Source organism: Drosophila navojoa, chromosome 5 (genome assembly GCF_054131105.1).
Source record: "Drosophila navojoa isolate 15081-1374.11 chromosome 5, UAZ_NAV_1.0, whole genome shotgun sequence".
Classification (NCBI taxonomy): domain Eukaryota; kingdom Metazoa; phylum Arthropoda; class Insecta; order Diptera; family Drosophilidae; genus Drosophila; species Drosophila navojoa.
Window position 1 is genome coordinate 16,471,263 of NC_142893.1, and position 13,295 is coordinate 16,484,557.

A 13,295-nucleotide genomic window follows, 5' to 3' on the forward strand; every position below is an offset into this window, starting at 1 on the left:
ATAGACTGTCATATGAATGTAAAGAACTTTAAATAGTTGAAAGGAAATATATTAAAATAAATACAAAAATATATCATTAAGTTTTAATATATTTTTAATATATTTTAATATATTTTCTATATAATGTGTTATATATTCCACTACATATATAAGAATCAGATATTGATATACTCAAATACAGCTGCGAAAAATAAAATAGCACCACTTGCCTAATACAAAGTTTAGGAACTTCTCCTAGGTACATTTATCATTGTATAGATCTACTTTTTGCTTTAATGTAAGCAGAAAACAAACATTTTCACAAAAATATTCATCGCTTTTATATATTTCAAAACAATTCTAAAAAAAAGTCGAAACAATATATATTCCACTACATATGTGTATATAAAAATCAATTATTGATATACTCATATATATACTTACATATATATACTTACATATACACAATACTTTTTCATATTCCACAACATTAAACAGCAAATCTATTTACTCCCCTAACTACAACAACTCTTTTCTATTTCGAATTTCTCTGTGATTTAACTACAAATATCATGAAGCATTGCTCCATAAGCTCCCACAGCTGCCCGTCTGCCCAGGCGATTACAACCCCAAAAAGCGGCCACAAAACAAATGTCGTCTGTGCCCCAAGCCGTGGCGCAATGCAAATCGCATTACAACTCAGCCACACGCCAAATGAGGGAAACGAGAGAAATGAGCCAAATGAAGTTTGTTCGCTCGGAATGCATAAATTTGAAAACAATTAGATTCAATGACTAACCGCAGTAGGAGGCGGGCCGGGCAACACCTTTCGGGTTAGCCCGACCCGAACCCGGACCCGGACTCAAGTGTTAATGTTGCAAATGACTTTTGGCTATTAAGTCATACAGCGGCTTCCAGAAGAGATGAGCGCAGCTCACAAAAATGTTCACTTAATATTCCCTTTGATATGAACAGCAGGAGTTGGGGCCAGCTTCCTGCTGCTGCTGCTCCTGCTGCTGCTGCTGCTACTGTTGTTATGATACAGGTATGGTACTACATGAAGTTGGGCTCTTTACTTTTGCCCTGATACGTGTCGCTGCCTAATGAATTTTGCGTACGCGCGCTGATTGTTCGGGGTGTAAGGTTTTTGTAATGAGACAATCTCAGAGGAGCAGCAGCAGGAGGAGGAGCAGCAGCAGGAGCAACAACACATGTGCAACTCACAGTTAGCGAAATGTATCTGCCATAAACTTTGCTATCAACATGTCGCCATCGTCGCACGTTTGGGGTGCGTTTCCATTAACGCATTTGCATAAATATTTACATACATGTATACGGTTAGAGCAGGTGGGGAGGTGGGGGGTTGGAGAGTTGGCATGCCCCATTCAATCTTTTATGCAACGCCCGGCCGAAACTTTAAAATGTTGCGCTATTTCCGTTTGCTCCCCCCATCCCACACACTCACACGTTTTTCTTTTGTTTGCGAAAGGGTGTCTAACAATTTGTCTGGCACCCCTCTGGCAGAGCCAGTGACTTGTTTATGCTGTCTGTCGCAAACAGTCAACCCTCGCTGGAGTCAACCCAAACGAACGACTGGCTACAGTCTTAAACTAGTGAAATATAATTTCCTGCTTGTTGTGCACATTCTTAATCTACGGAAGGAAACGGGAATAAAGTCGAATCATGTGTTGGCTACAGAAATTCGTGATTGGCTACGAAATCAAAGTGAATGCGTGCAGGCATCCAATGAGAAAGCTGTTGTTAACAGCTCTGATTGGAAATACTAGTTACATCAATAATAAAATTCATTCATTTACATGTATGATTACTCAAGTTCAGCTGGAATTAGGGCTCTGTAGAGAACTGCTGATTGTCTAATTGGAAATGGTAAGCTAACACTAAAGTTGAGACTGCAGTTGGATTGAGCAGAGAGCTACTGCTAACTGCAACTCTGTTAATCTACAGTTGGGTTCTGCAGAGAGCTGCTGCTAACATGCATGATTGAGAATGTTTAACTGCAACTCTGTTAGCCTACAGTTGCGTTCTGTAGAGAGCTGCTGCTAACATGCATGATTGAGAATGTTTAATTGCAACTCTGTTAGTCTACAGCATTCTGCAGAGAACTGCTGTTGACATGACTGATTGGAAAAGTTTGATTCTACAAAGAGTTGCGATCATGTCAAATTGGAAACATGCGCTGACTATGACGCTGGATTTAATAAAGAACTATTGCCAACATGTCTGATTGGAAATGTTGGCAATTGCAAATAATTCCGCAAAGAGCTGCTGTTAACATGTTCGATATGAATATGCTAACCATTCAATTGATTGGAAATTCTTCAGAAAGCTGTTATTATTATGCCAGATTAGCTCAAAGTAAAGTACTGAGCTTTAAGCTCAGAGAGACAGAGAGAGAGAGACCTGTAGTCAAACATCTCTGATTGGAAATATTTAGCTACAACTATGGCTGACTTTTCTGTTAATGCTTGCCTGTTATTATATATTTGCTGATGCCTCTACAGAACAGCCTAAATCTCAACTTCACCTTTTCCTTTCAAGCATATGCATGCAAAATAATTTTGTCTACCAGAAAATGGGCCACAGTCCTTTCACCCTCATCCACCCACTTCAGCCTGAAAAGTCGAGGTTTAAAATTCAAATTTTCATATATTAGCATAAGATTTTGTGGCAATAGCCCCCCTAAAAAAAAAGCCAGACAAACGCAGAATTTAGTTTTCAAATAAGCAAAACATGAGTGTGTGTGTGTGTGTGTGACAGTCAGTGCGTGCGTGTGTGTATGTGTAAGTAGTATGTAAATTTGAGTTAGGCAACAATTTGTCAGACAACGAACAATGGCAAGAGGCAAGCGGCAACAGTTGGGCAACAGGACTCGAACTGAAATCAAACAAAAGCTAAAGCTAAAGCAAAGGCAAAAGCAATTACAAGACTTGTGCGACAGGGGGCGGGGCGTGGCCATGTCTGTGGCAAGAGAATCAAACGAAATTACAAAATTAAACTGATTTAATGGCATTGGCAGCTGCTCAGCTCGGGATCCATTTACATGCTTCGCTCTCCGAACATTTTCTCTCATATCAATATTATTTCTATGCTCGCCTGGAAGGCGAGATGGGGAGGGTAGAGGTGGTACACAGATGTCTGATTGACAAGCAAGTCGAGACGCTAGCACAGACAGAGGCTCGCTCGTTCAATGATGATTTGATATGAAAATTGCCTGGAATTATTGAATTAACATATGCTCGAATTGAGCTCAAGCATTTCAATGTCTGCCTCAGCTCAGAGCTGGGCAGGGGTTGGGTAGAGGCAATGCCAATTTGACTTTGTGATTGTGTGTGTGTGTGTGTGTGTGAGGGAGTGTGTCTGTGTGTATGTGATGGCATCTTATTACCAAAGCGTATTAGACATGATTGATTGCATTGAGCAATAATGATTTGTAGCCGAGGCATGTTTAAGTGTCTCCCTCTATATGTGCTTGAGCTTCTGTGTGTGTGTGTGTGTGAGTGAGTGTCTGTGTGTGAGGGGGCGCGCTTAGGTCACGTGCAAGTGTGTGAAAGTGAATTGCATGACTGACTGCCTTGCCAGCTTATTTTCGAGAGCAGCTGTAAACGTATGAGGGTATAGCAAATCACATTGCACGCTTTGTGCCCCAACTATTGAGCCTATTGAGCCACATGATTATGCTGGCCAAAAGAAAAAAAAAAAAAAATTGCATACTTTAAGCGCTGTTAGAGGTTGCGGTTAAGGCTATCAAGTGAAAGTGCAGAGCAGGTTAAATTCAGGGTTTAGGTTCAATAGAATTCAATTAATTATCATATAAGAAGATTCATGTGTTATTTTTATCTGTATGTAATGCGCACTATATTGTATACATGTATGTATAAGCAACATTCTTAACATTATTCATTGATAATGTTAAAGCCAAGCCTGCTTACAGTTTCCTAACTCTGTTAAATTTTTTAGTAATGGCTTCCTACTGTTGCAGCTGTATTAGTGAGCGATTGACCTCTCGCGATCGTGTGCCTTTTAACAGTGCACTGTAGTGCTGAGCGCTTGTATGTATATTGCTCTTTGTTTTGCATGTATTAATTTTCACTCCAAAATGGGACGTGACAGAGAGAGATAGCTGTCACTGTTAAACGACTCAATCAATGATAGTTACTGCTGCACATAGTGTTGGATGGGAGTGAGAGCGAGAGGGCTACGCTTCGGACATGCTCGCTTTTATTTCGTTGAACGAAGTGAGTGCGAAGAGGGATGAGAATTGTGAGAAGGTTCTCAGTGCACAGCAGCCAATGGGAAAGCACTATTATGTTTTTGACATTGAAAGCGATTAAGGTGACTCAGATTCGATTTATGTATGTGCTTCATGTTAATAGGCTTTGAATTACCAACTGGAATGCGCATATCACAGCTAAACTCTTTGGCTTCTTAAATATTTATCTCCATATTTCTATTAAATATTGATTTATTTAGTTTTAACACATTTTAAATTTATTCAAAGAAAATCAGGATCATCCCCTTTAAGTACACAGTTAAGAAAATGTCGGTCGATTCAGTGTCTGTCAGGTTCGGGCTTATAATCAAGAGGTTATCTCGCAGCTCAAGAAGTTTCCCTTAATGCTTTACAAAAATAAAGTTCTCCGAGTGTCGAGAAAGTTGTCTATGATGCTGCAAGGGACACGGCTGTAATTGTGATGCGCCACATATAGATTTGTTGTTTCAGTGAATTACTCTCACTTTGGGCAAACTGTTTGCAATTGTCCACATTGCTGATTTTTCGTTTTCAGCTGCTGGGCAACTGTTTGCTGTGTCTACATTTCATGGCGCTGACCCAGTTAGCAGCCGTAAAGAGCACACATACATACATATAAACAGTCGAGAGTTGCTTAAGTATCACTGTAACTTTCTAAGACTGAGAGAGAGAGGGGGTGGCTTGGGGCGAGGGTGTAGCTTTTTAGACGAACTTTCACTTGGCTCAATGGCAAACTTACCTCGAATCGATGCGCTGCAAATAGTCCAGGCGGCTCAAGTGCAATTCGCGTAAATGAAACAAGTTTAAAAATGCTACAGCTGGCAAGTGGGCGAAACGATTGCCGCCCAGGTTCAAATAAGTGAGATTTGAAAGTTTCGAGAGCTGCTGGGTGGGCACCATCTGCAATGAGAGAGAGAGAGAGAGAGAGAGAAAGAGAGCTTTAGAGCTGTAGAATGAAAGAATGGCGAACAAAAATCATTTAATTTCAAGCGTTTAAACAAAGTGAAATGGCAGCATCGGGGCCAAGCTTATAAAATGTTAATGCCATCCACTCAAATCTGAAAGCGTTCTACGGCTGCACTTGATAGTTGCCACTAAGCTCCTCCTTGCACCCCTCCTTAGACCAAAGCGATTTGTTTCGCGCTGCTTTGAGGGCAACTCCGGCTGTTGTTCAACAATAAAATGTGAAACACTTAAAAAGCGCAGCTTTTGGCACCGGCTGCAGCTGCGGCGGCGTCAGCGGAAACGGAAACGTCATGTACGTCATGTACATCCGTGCGCCATTTTCTGATGTCTGGCCAAATCGCTTTGTTAACCGTCTGTGTGTGTGTGTGTGTGTGTGTGTGGGTTGGCAATACAATCAATCTTGCAGCGAATTTGTTAGAGCCCCAAACGATACGTACATGAAAGAGTGTTCTAGTCGAGATTGCTCGACTAGCAGATACCCTGAGTTCTGCTAAAAACTGAAATGAAAATCATTCTTCTCTGTTCTGCATACATCACAAATAATAATAATTTCATAATCAATATACACTCTATGCCACGCCTGTTACATACATTTTCCCAAAATCAGAATTCCCTGATTTCCCATTTGCTATGAAAAGTCACGGCAAAAGGTTTCCCTTTTTTTTTTTGGCACAGCTCTTGCCTCTGCTCCAATGGCTCATAAAAATCAAGTGTAGCTGCAGCCCCTGTAGCCCTAGTAGCCCCGCTGCCGCGCCCATTCGACGCTCGCATGCAGTCGCTAGCGTGTCGGAAGCGACGTGCCAAGCGTCCGGACACGTGAAACGCCTGCGATAACCTAATGAACTGCGTAGCAACTGGAGGGGAGGGCGCCGGCACCCCGAAGGCCTCTGTCAAACTCATAAGCCAAAACCAAAAGGAGAAACAGAAGCAAAGAAGGAGAACAAATTAAACGTATTACGCATACGCAATGTAGGCCAAGCGCTGCAATTGTTTAACCTAATGGCAATTTTCAGCTCGTTCCATTTTTTGTTGTTGTTTCTTTTTTTTTTTTGTAACCCTTTGCTCAGTGTTTGCCCAGCACTCAAAGGGGCAGAGAGGTGAAGAGAGAGTAAGCAAAGCAAGAGGCGGGTGGGCGGGCTGGCCAGTTCGTTTGCCAGCGCAGCGCAGCGTGAAAAAGAGAGGGCGAGAAAAATATATGAGGCTGTGGCAGAGACTGGGGCAGAGGCAGAGGCAGAGGCCGAGGTAAAGTGGCATAAAAGAAAGCAAAATTATATTGACTTTGATTTCTCAAATTAATTTCCCTTTTCGCTTTGAGTTAACGGTTTACCTTCAGCTGCTGCTGATCCAATTTTTTATTGAATACAAAAGTTTGCAAATTTAACTTAAAGCGCTAAGGCATCTCCCATTTTGGACTTTAGTTTGTGTAAGAGAAATTTCAGCTTTAGAGCCGGAAATATTTTGCGCAAATAACTCGGAAGTATTTTCTTATGTAAATATGAAAATTGTGCAGAGCCAAATAATTTGATTGTATGCAAATTCCGAAATGCATGCATTCCCCCGATATTTTTGCAATTAACTGACACGAATGCTGAATGCAATAATATTTATGCGCAATATGCAAAATCAAAGTTAACAACTTAAATCACAATAAATCGAACAACAACAACAACAACGAAAAACAACAACAGCGCGCATATTTTTGTTTAAGCTACAAAATATTGAAAATTACACAACCGTTATTGCCCAGCACTTCTGTTAACACTGGAAATTGCTGGAAAATATTGAAAATCAAATTATTGCAAAGGCGCCTGACCCCAGACAAAGCAAACAAAGCGTTATTTATTGCAGCCCGATCTTTTGTGTTTGAATGTGGCGCTTGCTTTGAAATTAATTTTCAATTTTCGTAGTTCTGTCTATATCCATTGATAAGCAGCGAACCAAGAGCATAAAGAATAAATTTATTTGTATTTTTGCTGAGCGCTCATATTAGAATTTTGGCATTATTTTAAAGAATTTCCGAATTGGCAATTGCTTCAGATATTGTTTATTTTTATATTTAATATTTCATATTTATATTAAAATTGAAATTTATTTAACAAATGACAAGCAATATCAATAGCAATATTTAATATATATTAAAATAAATATTTAATATTTAATATATATTAAATTAATTAATAACAATATTTAATATATATTAAAATTAATTTAATATGTGGCAAGCAATATTAATTTTATTATTTTATATGTATTATCATTCATTTAATGTATGGCAAGCAATGCATTAATTGTATGTTAATTTATACAAATAATATAGCATTTATATAATTAATAAAATAAATTATATATTAATTTATTATATTAATAAAAAAACAACGTAAGTACATAATTTAGTGCCTTCTTCGTGCTATTATTAAATATTTTCTTTACATTTATCAAGGTATAGTATATATTATTTTAATTTTTCTATTTTTCTCTTTTACTCTCCTTCAAATAAAATAAAACTAAGCTCTGCATAATTTCATTAAATATAAAAAAAAAAAATTGTTGAGCAAAAACCTACAAGAATCGGCCGCTAAAAATAATCAGGACAGCGAATAATTTGTTAACTTAATAACTAATTTAATAACTACCAATTTGTTTTAAATAATTATATAAATTTATTTTTCAAATTAAAAACAAAACAAATTTTTCTGAAAAACATATTTTTTTATGTGAAAATGTATATATTTAAAAAAATAAAAAAAATAATGTTATTATTTAATTATTTATATAATTTATATATTTTATTATTTATATATTTATAATTATTTATTTACCAAAACTTGGCAATTCTGAATAGCAAATTTTTTGTTTTCCTGATTATTTATTTATTTATATATATGCATATGTATTTTTTTTTTTTTTTAAATTCAAAAGAGCATTCACTTTAGTTTAATATTTATTATATTAAAAATATACATATATAAAAGGCAAACTAATATGCACTTTGACTCTCAAAGAGCTGCATGCACTCTGCTAACTTTGTAATTGGTAAAGGCTAAACTTTAGTTCCTGCTTGCAGATATTGAGCCCCGGTTGCCGAGTACCTGATATTGCCTTCGGACTGCATAGCTGAGTGCATTTTTATGCACCATGTAATCACAGACTCTCTAGTTGTTGCCTTAGCTGCTGCTGCTATTGCTGTTGTTGTTGTTGTTGCTTTGTTTTATGCAAACTGGCATCGACTGGAGCTTTGGGATGAAAAACAACAGGCAACATGGCCGCAGTCTGACGAATACATTGCGCACCTTGCTAGCTGCACGTCTAGCTAACTGTCTGGCCTGCATACACACACACACACACAGTCAACCACACACAGACAGTCGCACACATATATATATTTATGGTCGTTAAAAAGGGATAAAGGATACTGAAGCGCTAAGCACCAAATGCCTGGCATGGCCGAAGCTAAGCAGGTGGAGCTACAACTCCTGCCACTACTCCTGCTACTCCTGCTCCTGCTGCTGCTGCTGCGCGTAGTCAACGGCAACGGACAGAAGAATTTATGGCGCTTGGAATCAGTTCGAAACTACTTAAAATACCTTTTGGCATTTTGCAGCTGAAATATATGGGGTCTGGCCGTGTGCACTCTACTCCGTACGGGCAATACCTAATACTGTGACCGTGTGCAGCAAACTATGCAATGGCATGCAGCGCTCTGTCCGTGCAGCTGCACTTGCCACCAACACCACCCCATCAGCCCAGCCCACTAGCCAGTTGAGTGGTACGAAAAAAATTCATTTGACTGCTTTTTGGAGCTGCTCATCTTGAGCTCTGCATGGCGTCGTTTGTTTTTGGTCGCTGTAGCATGTTTTTGGTATTTACTAAACTGCATTCCATTGTTGCTTCTAATACTACTCTGTCTGTCTCTTTCCCCTGCCTAGCTGCTTGCTTGTTCTTTTATTATGCGCAGACATGGTCCCAGTTCTTATAGAGCAGCCATAAGCATAGGTTCCACTCAGGTGTGTGCCTGATCCCCTTACGTATTCCATTTGCCTGCTCTATGATATTGTTGTGTGCATCTTCGAAATTCCCCTGCAGATTAGCATGATTATGCATGTCAGTCTGTCTGGGCTGCGGGCTAAACTTGACAAGTTTTTTTTGGCACAATGAACTTTATGCAAAAAAAAATCATTTTAAATTAAATTTATATCTTATTATATAATATAGATATTATATAAAATAAATTTGTATTAAATAAGTGAACACATTTATTATGTGGTATGCCTGATCTGTAAATTAACAGACTGTAAAATCCTAAAAAGTAACAAAATTAATGCTTAGTGAAGAAAAACAACAAAAAACTGTTAGATCTAATTTGAAATGAAATTTCTGAATATCAAGAAGAAAATTAAATTAATTTGATCATTATTACTATTACTATTGTAAAACGTGTTGCAAAAGTATAAAATTGATATAAAGACTTTCTATTATATCAATTATAAAAAACTTTAGTTAAAAATAAATTATATACACATATAGGAGTAATATTTATTCAGTTTGTATTATTTTATATTTGGTTTCTAATTTTTCAAGTTTTTTTTCCGGTTTATAAATAATATTCGTTAGCTATGTTAAAAATACTATATTGATATATACCTTATAGAAAAGAATTTTTTTTCAATCTACAATTTAGCATTTAAGTTTTTTTAATTTCAATTAATATGATATATTTTATAGACGTTTGCAGTTGAATAATAACAAACCAAATATTAATATTACTCACTCTACATATACATATTATATCACAAAAATATAATTTGGTTTTTATAATAATATTTATATAAAAACTAATATATATTTATATTATTATTAATATTTTTATTATATTTTATGAAGTGGGGAATCTGTACAATAAATTTGTACTTTAAATTTCTTGTTTTAATTTTTATTATTATTATTTGTTCATCTTACATATATTAATTATTTATGCATCTGTCTTCCTGCTAATACTCCTCAATTTCAATCTTTAGAAGTTCAAGATTCATCTACATAGATTACACTTTAAATTTGACCAAACTCTTGCCCTTACATCACTTGCGTGTAGCACACTTTTCAGAGTTGCAGCAAGTAAGTATGTGTGTGTGTACGTGTGTGTGTGTGTGGTGAAAAAAGCAACAAATGTTTCTCACTCAACTATGAACGACGTTTAAGCTGCTTGAAAACAACTCGCTCTGTGGCTGTGGCAAAGCAAACTTAAAGTGTGGCTGGACCCCACCCCCCAAAAAAAAGGGGGAACTGTAACAGGAAAGTGGGCGTGTCGTTGAGGATAGAGGCAGCATTTAACGAACGCAAAATGTCGACGAATGGCCGTGGGCCCTGAGCAAAGTGTATACGCAACAGAAATCAGCACGGCACGGACATGTTTGCATGCATAAATAGCAAAGGACATGGGCAAAGGACGCACCATATACGACTCTGTGCGTGTGTGTGTGTGTGTGTGTATGAAGTTCTAAGCACACTTACACAGGCGCAGCGACAGCAACTACAACAACAACAAGTTATGGTTATTAATTTTGCGTATGCAGCAGGCAGCTGGCAGGAGGCAGCAGCAGGCAGGAAGGACGAGCTTAAGCTGCCGTCCATGTCGTAGCAGGACATGGGCGACTGCTGCAATCCGCTTTGCAAAGTGTTGGTCACAGGATTTACTACGCAAGCAACAGAGCAAAGTGTCTGATTTATGTGTGTGAGTGTGTTTGTGTGTCTGTGTGTGTGAGCCCTAAAAGGCAGCCGCAATATTTTAGCTGTTGGCCAAGTGGATATATGTATGTAGGTATGTATGTATATAAGAGAATGTGCCAAGCGCCCGTTTCATGCTAAATTATTTTATCTAACAAGTATACGACATGTTGCCGCATGTTGTTTATGGCCCCACACTCACCGTCAAATTGTTATCCGATAGGTCCAAGTGCTTGAGCGAGATGAGACCCTCGAAGGCGCCCACATCCAGTTCGCTCATCACATTGCCCCGCACGCTGAGGGCGAGCAGCTCCTTGAGGCCCTCGAAGCTATCGTTGCGCACAAATTCCACCAGATTATCGGACATGTCCAGGCTCTTGAGCGCATGCAGATGCCACAGATTGCTGGCCGGCACATCCAATAGCCGATTGTTGCGAAACACGAGCACCTCCAGCGACATCATGCCCTTGAAGCAGTTATCCTCCAGGCTCACAATATTGTTGTTGGTCAGGTCGAGCTCCACCAGCGCCGCCAGATCGCCCAGCGCCGTCGGATGCACGGTCTCGATGCGATTGTAGCTGAGATCCAGCAGCAGCAGATTGGTCAGGCCCTTGAAGGCATGCTTATGCAGTGCACTGACCAGATTCCTGCTCAGGTTGAGGGTGCGCAGCTCCGTCTGGTATTCGAAATTCTTGGAGCCCAGCGTTTCGATGATGTTCTGCGAGAGATCCAGCACCTCCAGTTTCATGTAGAAGGGCAGCGTGAATTCCAGATTACGTATGCGATTCAGTGTTAGATTTATGTACTTTGTTTCCGGATTGAGCTGAATGGGCACATCCTCCAGTGCGGCGTCCACGCACAGGGCGCGACTGTTTGCATCGCCGCCCAGGCACTGACACTTTGAGGGGCAGAAGGCATCGATGCGGCCAGGTAACAGCAGCAGCAGCAGCAGGAACAGGAGCTGGAGCAGGGGCAGAGTTGCCGTAGTGCGACTGCCCAGAGATGGAGGCTTGCTGTCCTGTCGCCACTTTGTGTGTGAGTTAAATTTGTTGCAGTTGTTGTTGTTGTACCTGTTCCTGTTGCTGTTGTTGTTGTTGTTGTGTGTGTCGGTTTCCATTTTGTGGACTGTTCGATTGCGCCTTGTTGTTGTTGCTGTTGTTGTCTCGCTTCTAGTTGCTGCTGTAGATGCTGCTGTTGCTTGAGGTGGAGAATCACCAGTTATTGGACGTCATGGCTGACACAGAGTGCTGTGTGTGCAAGGCAGAGAGAGAGAGAGATAAAAGATATTAGTTAATTAATTTATATACACACAATCTCTGGCTTAAGCTCTATCTTATTAAGAGTTAAGAGTATTATAGGACTTTATAAATATGCATTGGAGATATTCTTTAAAGTACATTTATGCTGCAGCCTATGCCAAGTCTAAGATGCTTTGCATAAAATAACTTCTTTTTTCCATTTTACTCTACACACATTAGCAAAAACTGCCGACATTTGTGCGCTGTGAACGCCGCCATAAAATGCAGCAGAGCTAACTCAACTCAATATCATTTTCATTTCCCAGTTAGCTGAACGCTCGCCGTCTGGAAACTCAGCAACTTTCTGTGCGAGTTGTCAGCACTTTTGGTCGTTCAAACGAGTTTTGACTTGTGCTTTGGCTCAGGTTATGAAATATTAGCGAGCAACTTATGCGCATAAATCTTGCGGCGTGTCTAACAAAAAATAAACTGAAAATAAGTAAAATTGCGAGTGTGTTAAATAAACTGGCAGCAGCCGCAAAAGTTTCGTTGCACAGATACCACAGAAAAAAAGAAGAAAACGAGAAACTCTTTAAGGGCGCAGATTTCCATATTAAATGTAATATAAATATTTATTATGGTACAAGATAATTGCCAAGTTTTGAAGTTTAAAAAAGTGTTGCATACCTTCCGGCTGAGCGCTTTAAATTCAAGCATTTGCTTGGTTCATTTTCTATTGCCTACTTTTGGGCTGATCATTTAAATATTTGCCCTTTGGCCAACACGCAATTAAGTAATTAACAAATTACTGGCAGACAATTTATTGGCTGTCTGTTTGTCTGTCTGTTACTCTGCCATTTGCATATGTCGAGCGCAAACACACACACACACACCCACTCACCCTCCGTCTCATTAAAGAAATCCCCTCAAGCACACGCCAGCAATTTGCACAATGCTCTTAACTAGCTGTAAAACAAATAATAAAAGCAGCGCAAACTTTTGAGGTTTCATTCTGTCAACAAAAGTTGAAGCCTCACACTCACATCACACACACACACACATACACACACCAACTACTTTTGCTCTCTTTAGCAAATTTTCTTTGTTTTATTTTTTTATTT

The 13,295-nt window shown here is 39.0% G+C and overlaps 1 protein-coding gene across 1 annotated transcript in view; it reads right to left on the reverse strand.

The window, feature by feature from the left end:
* The window catches only part of Fili (Fish-lips), a 121,795-nt gene that overhangs the window by 11,169 nt on the left and 97,331 nt on the right, over window positions 1–13,295 (reverse strand). The window contains exons 3-4 of the mRNA XM_089260970.1: window positions 11,139–12,183; window positions 4,989–5,149 (exon numbers count right to left, since the gene is read on the reverse strand). Of these exons, the coding sequence (XP_089117096.1) occupies window positions 4,989–5,149; window positions 11,139–12,053 (1,076 nt within the window). The 5' untranslated portion in view covers window positions 12,054–12,183. The remainder of the gene's footprint in view (window positions 1–4,988; window positions 5,150–11,138; window positions 12,184–13,295) is intronic.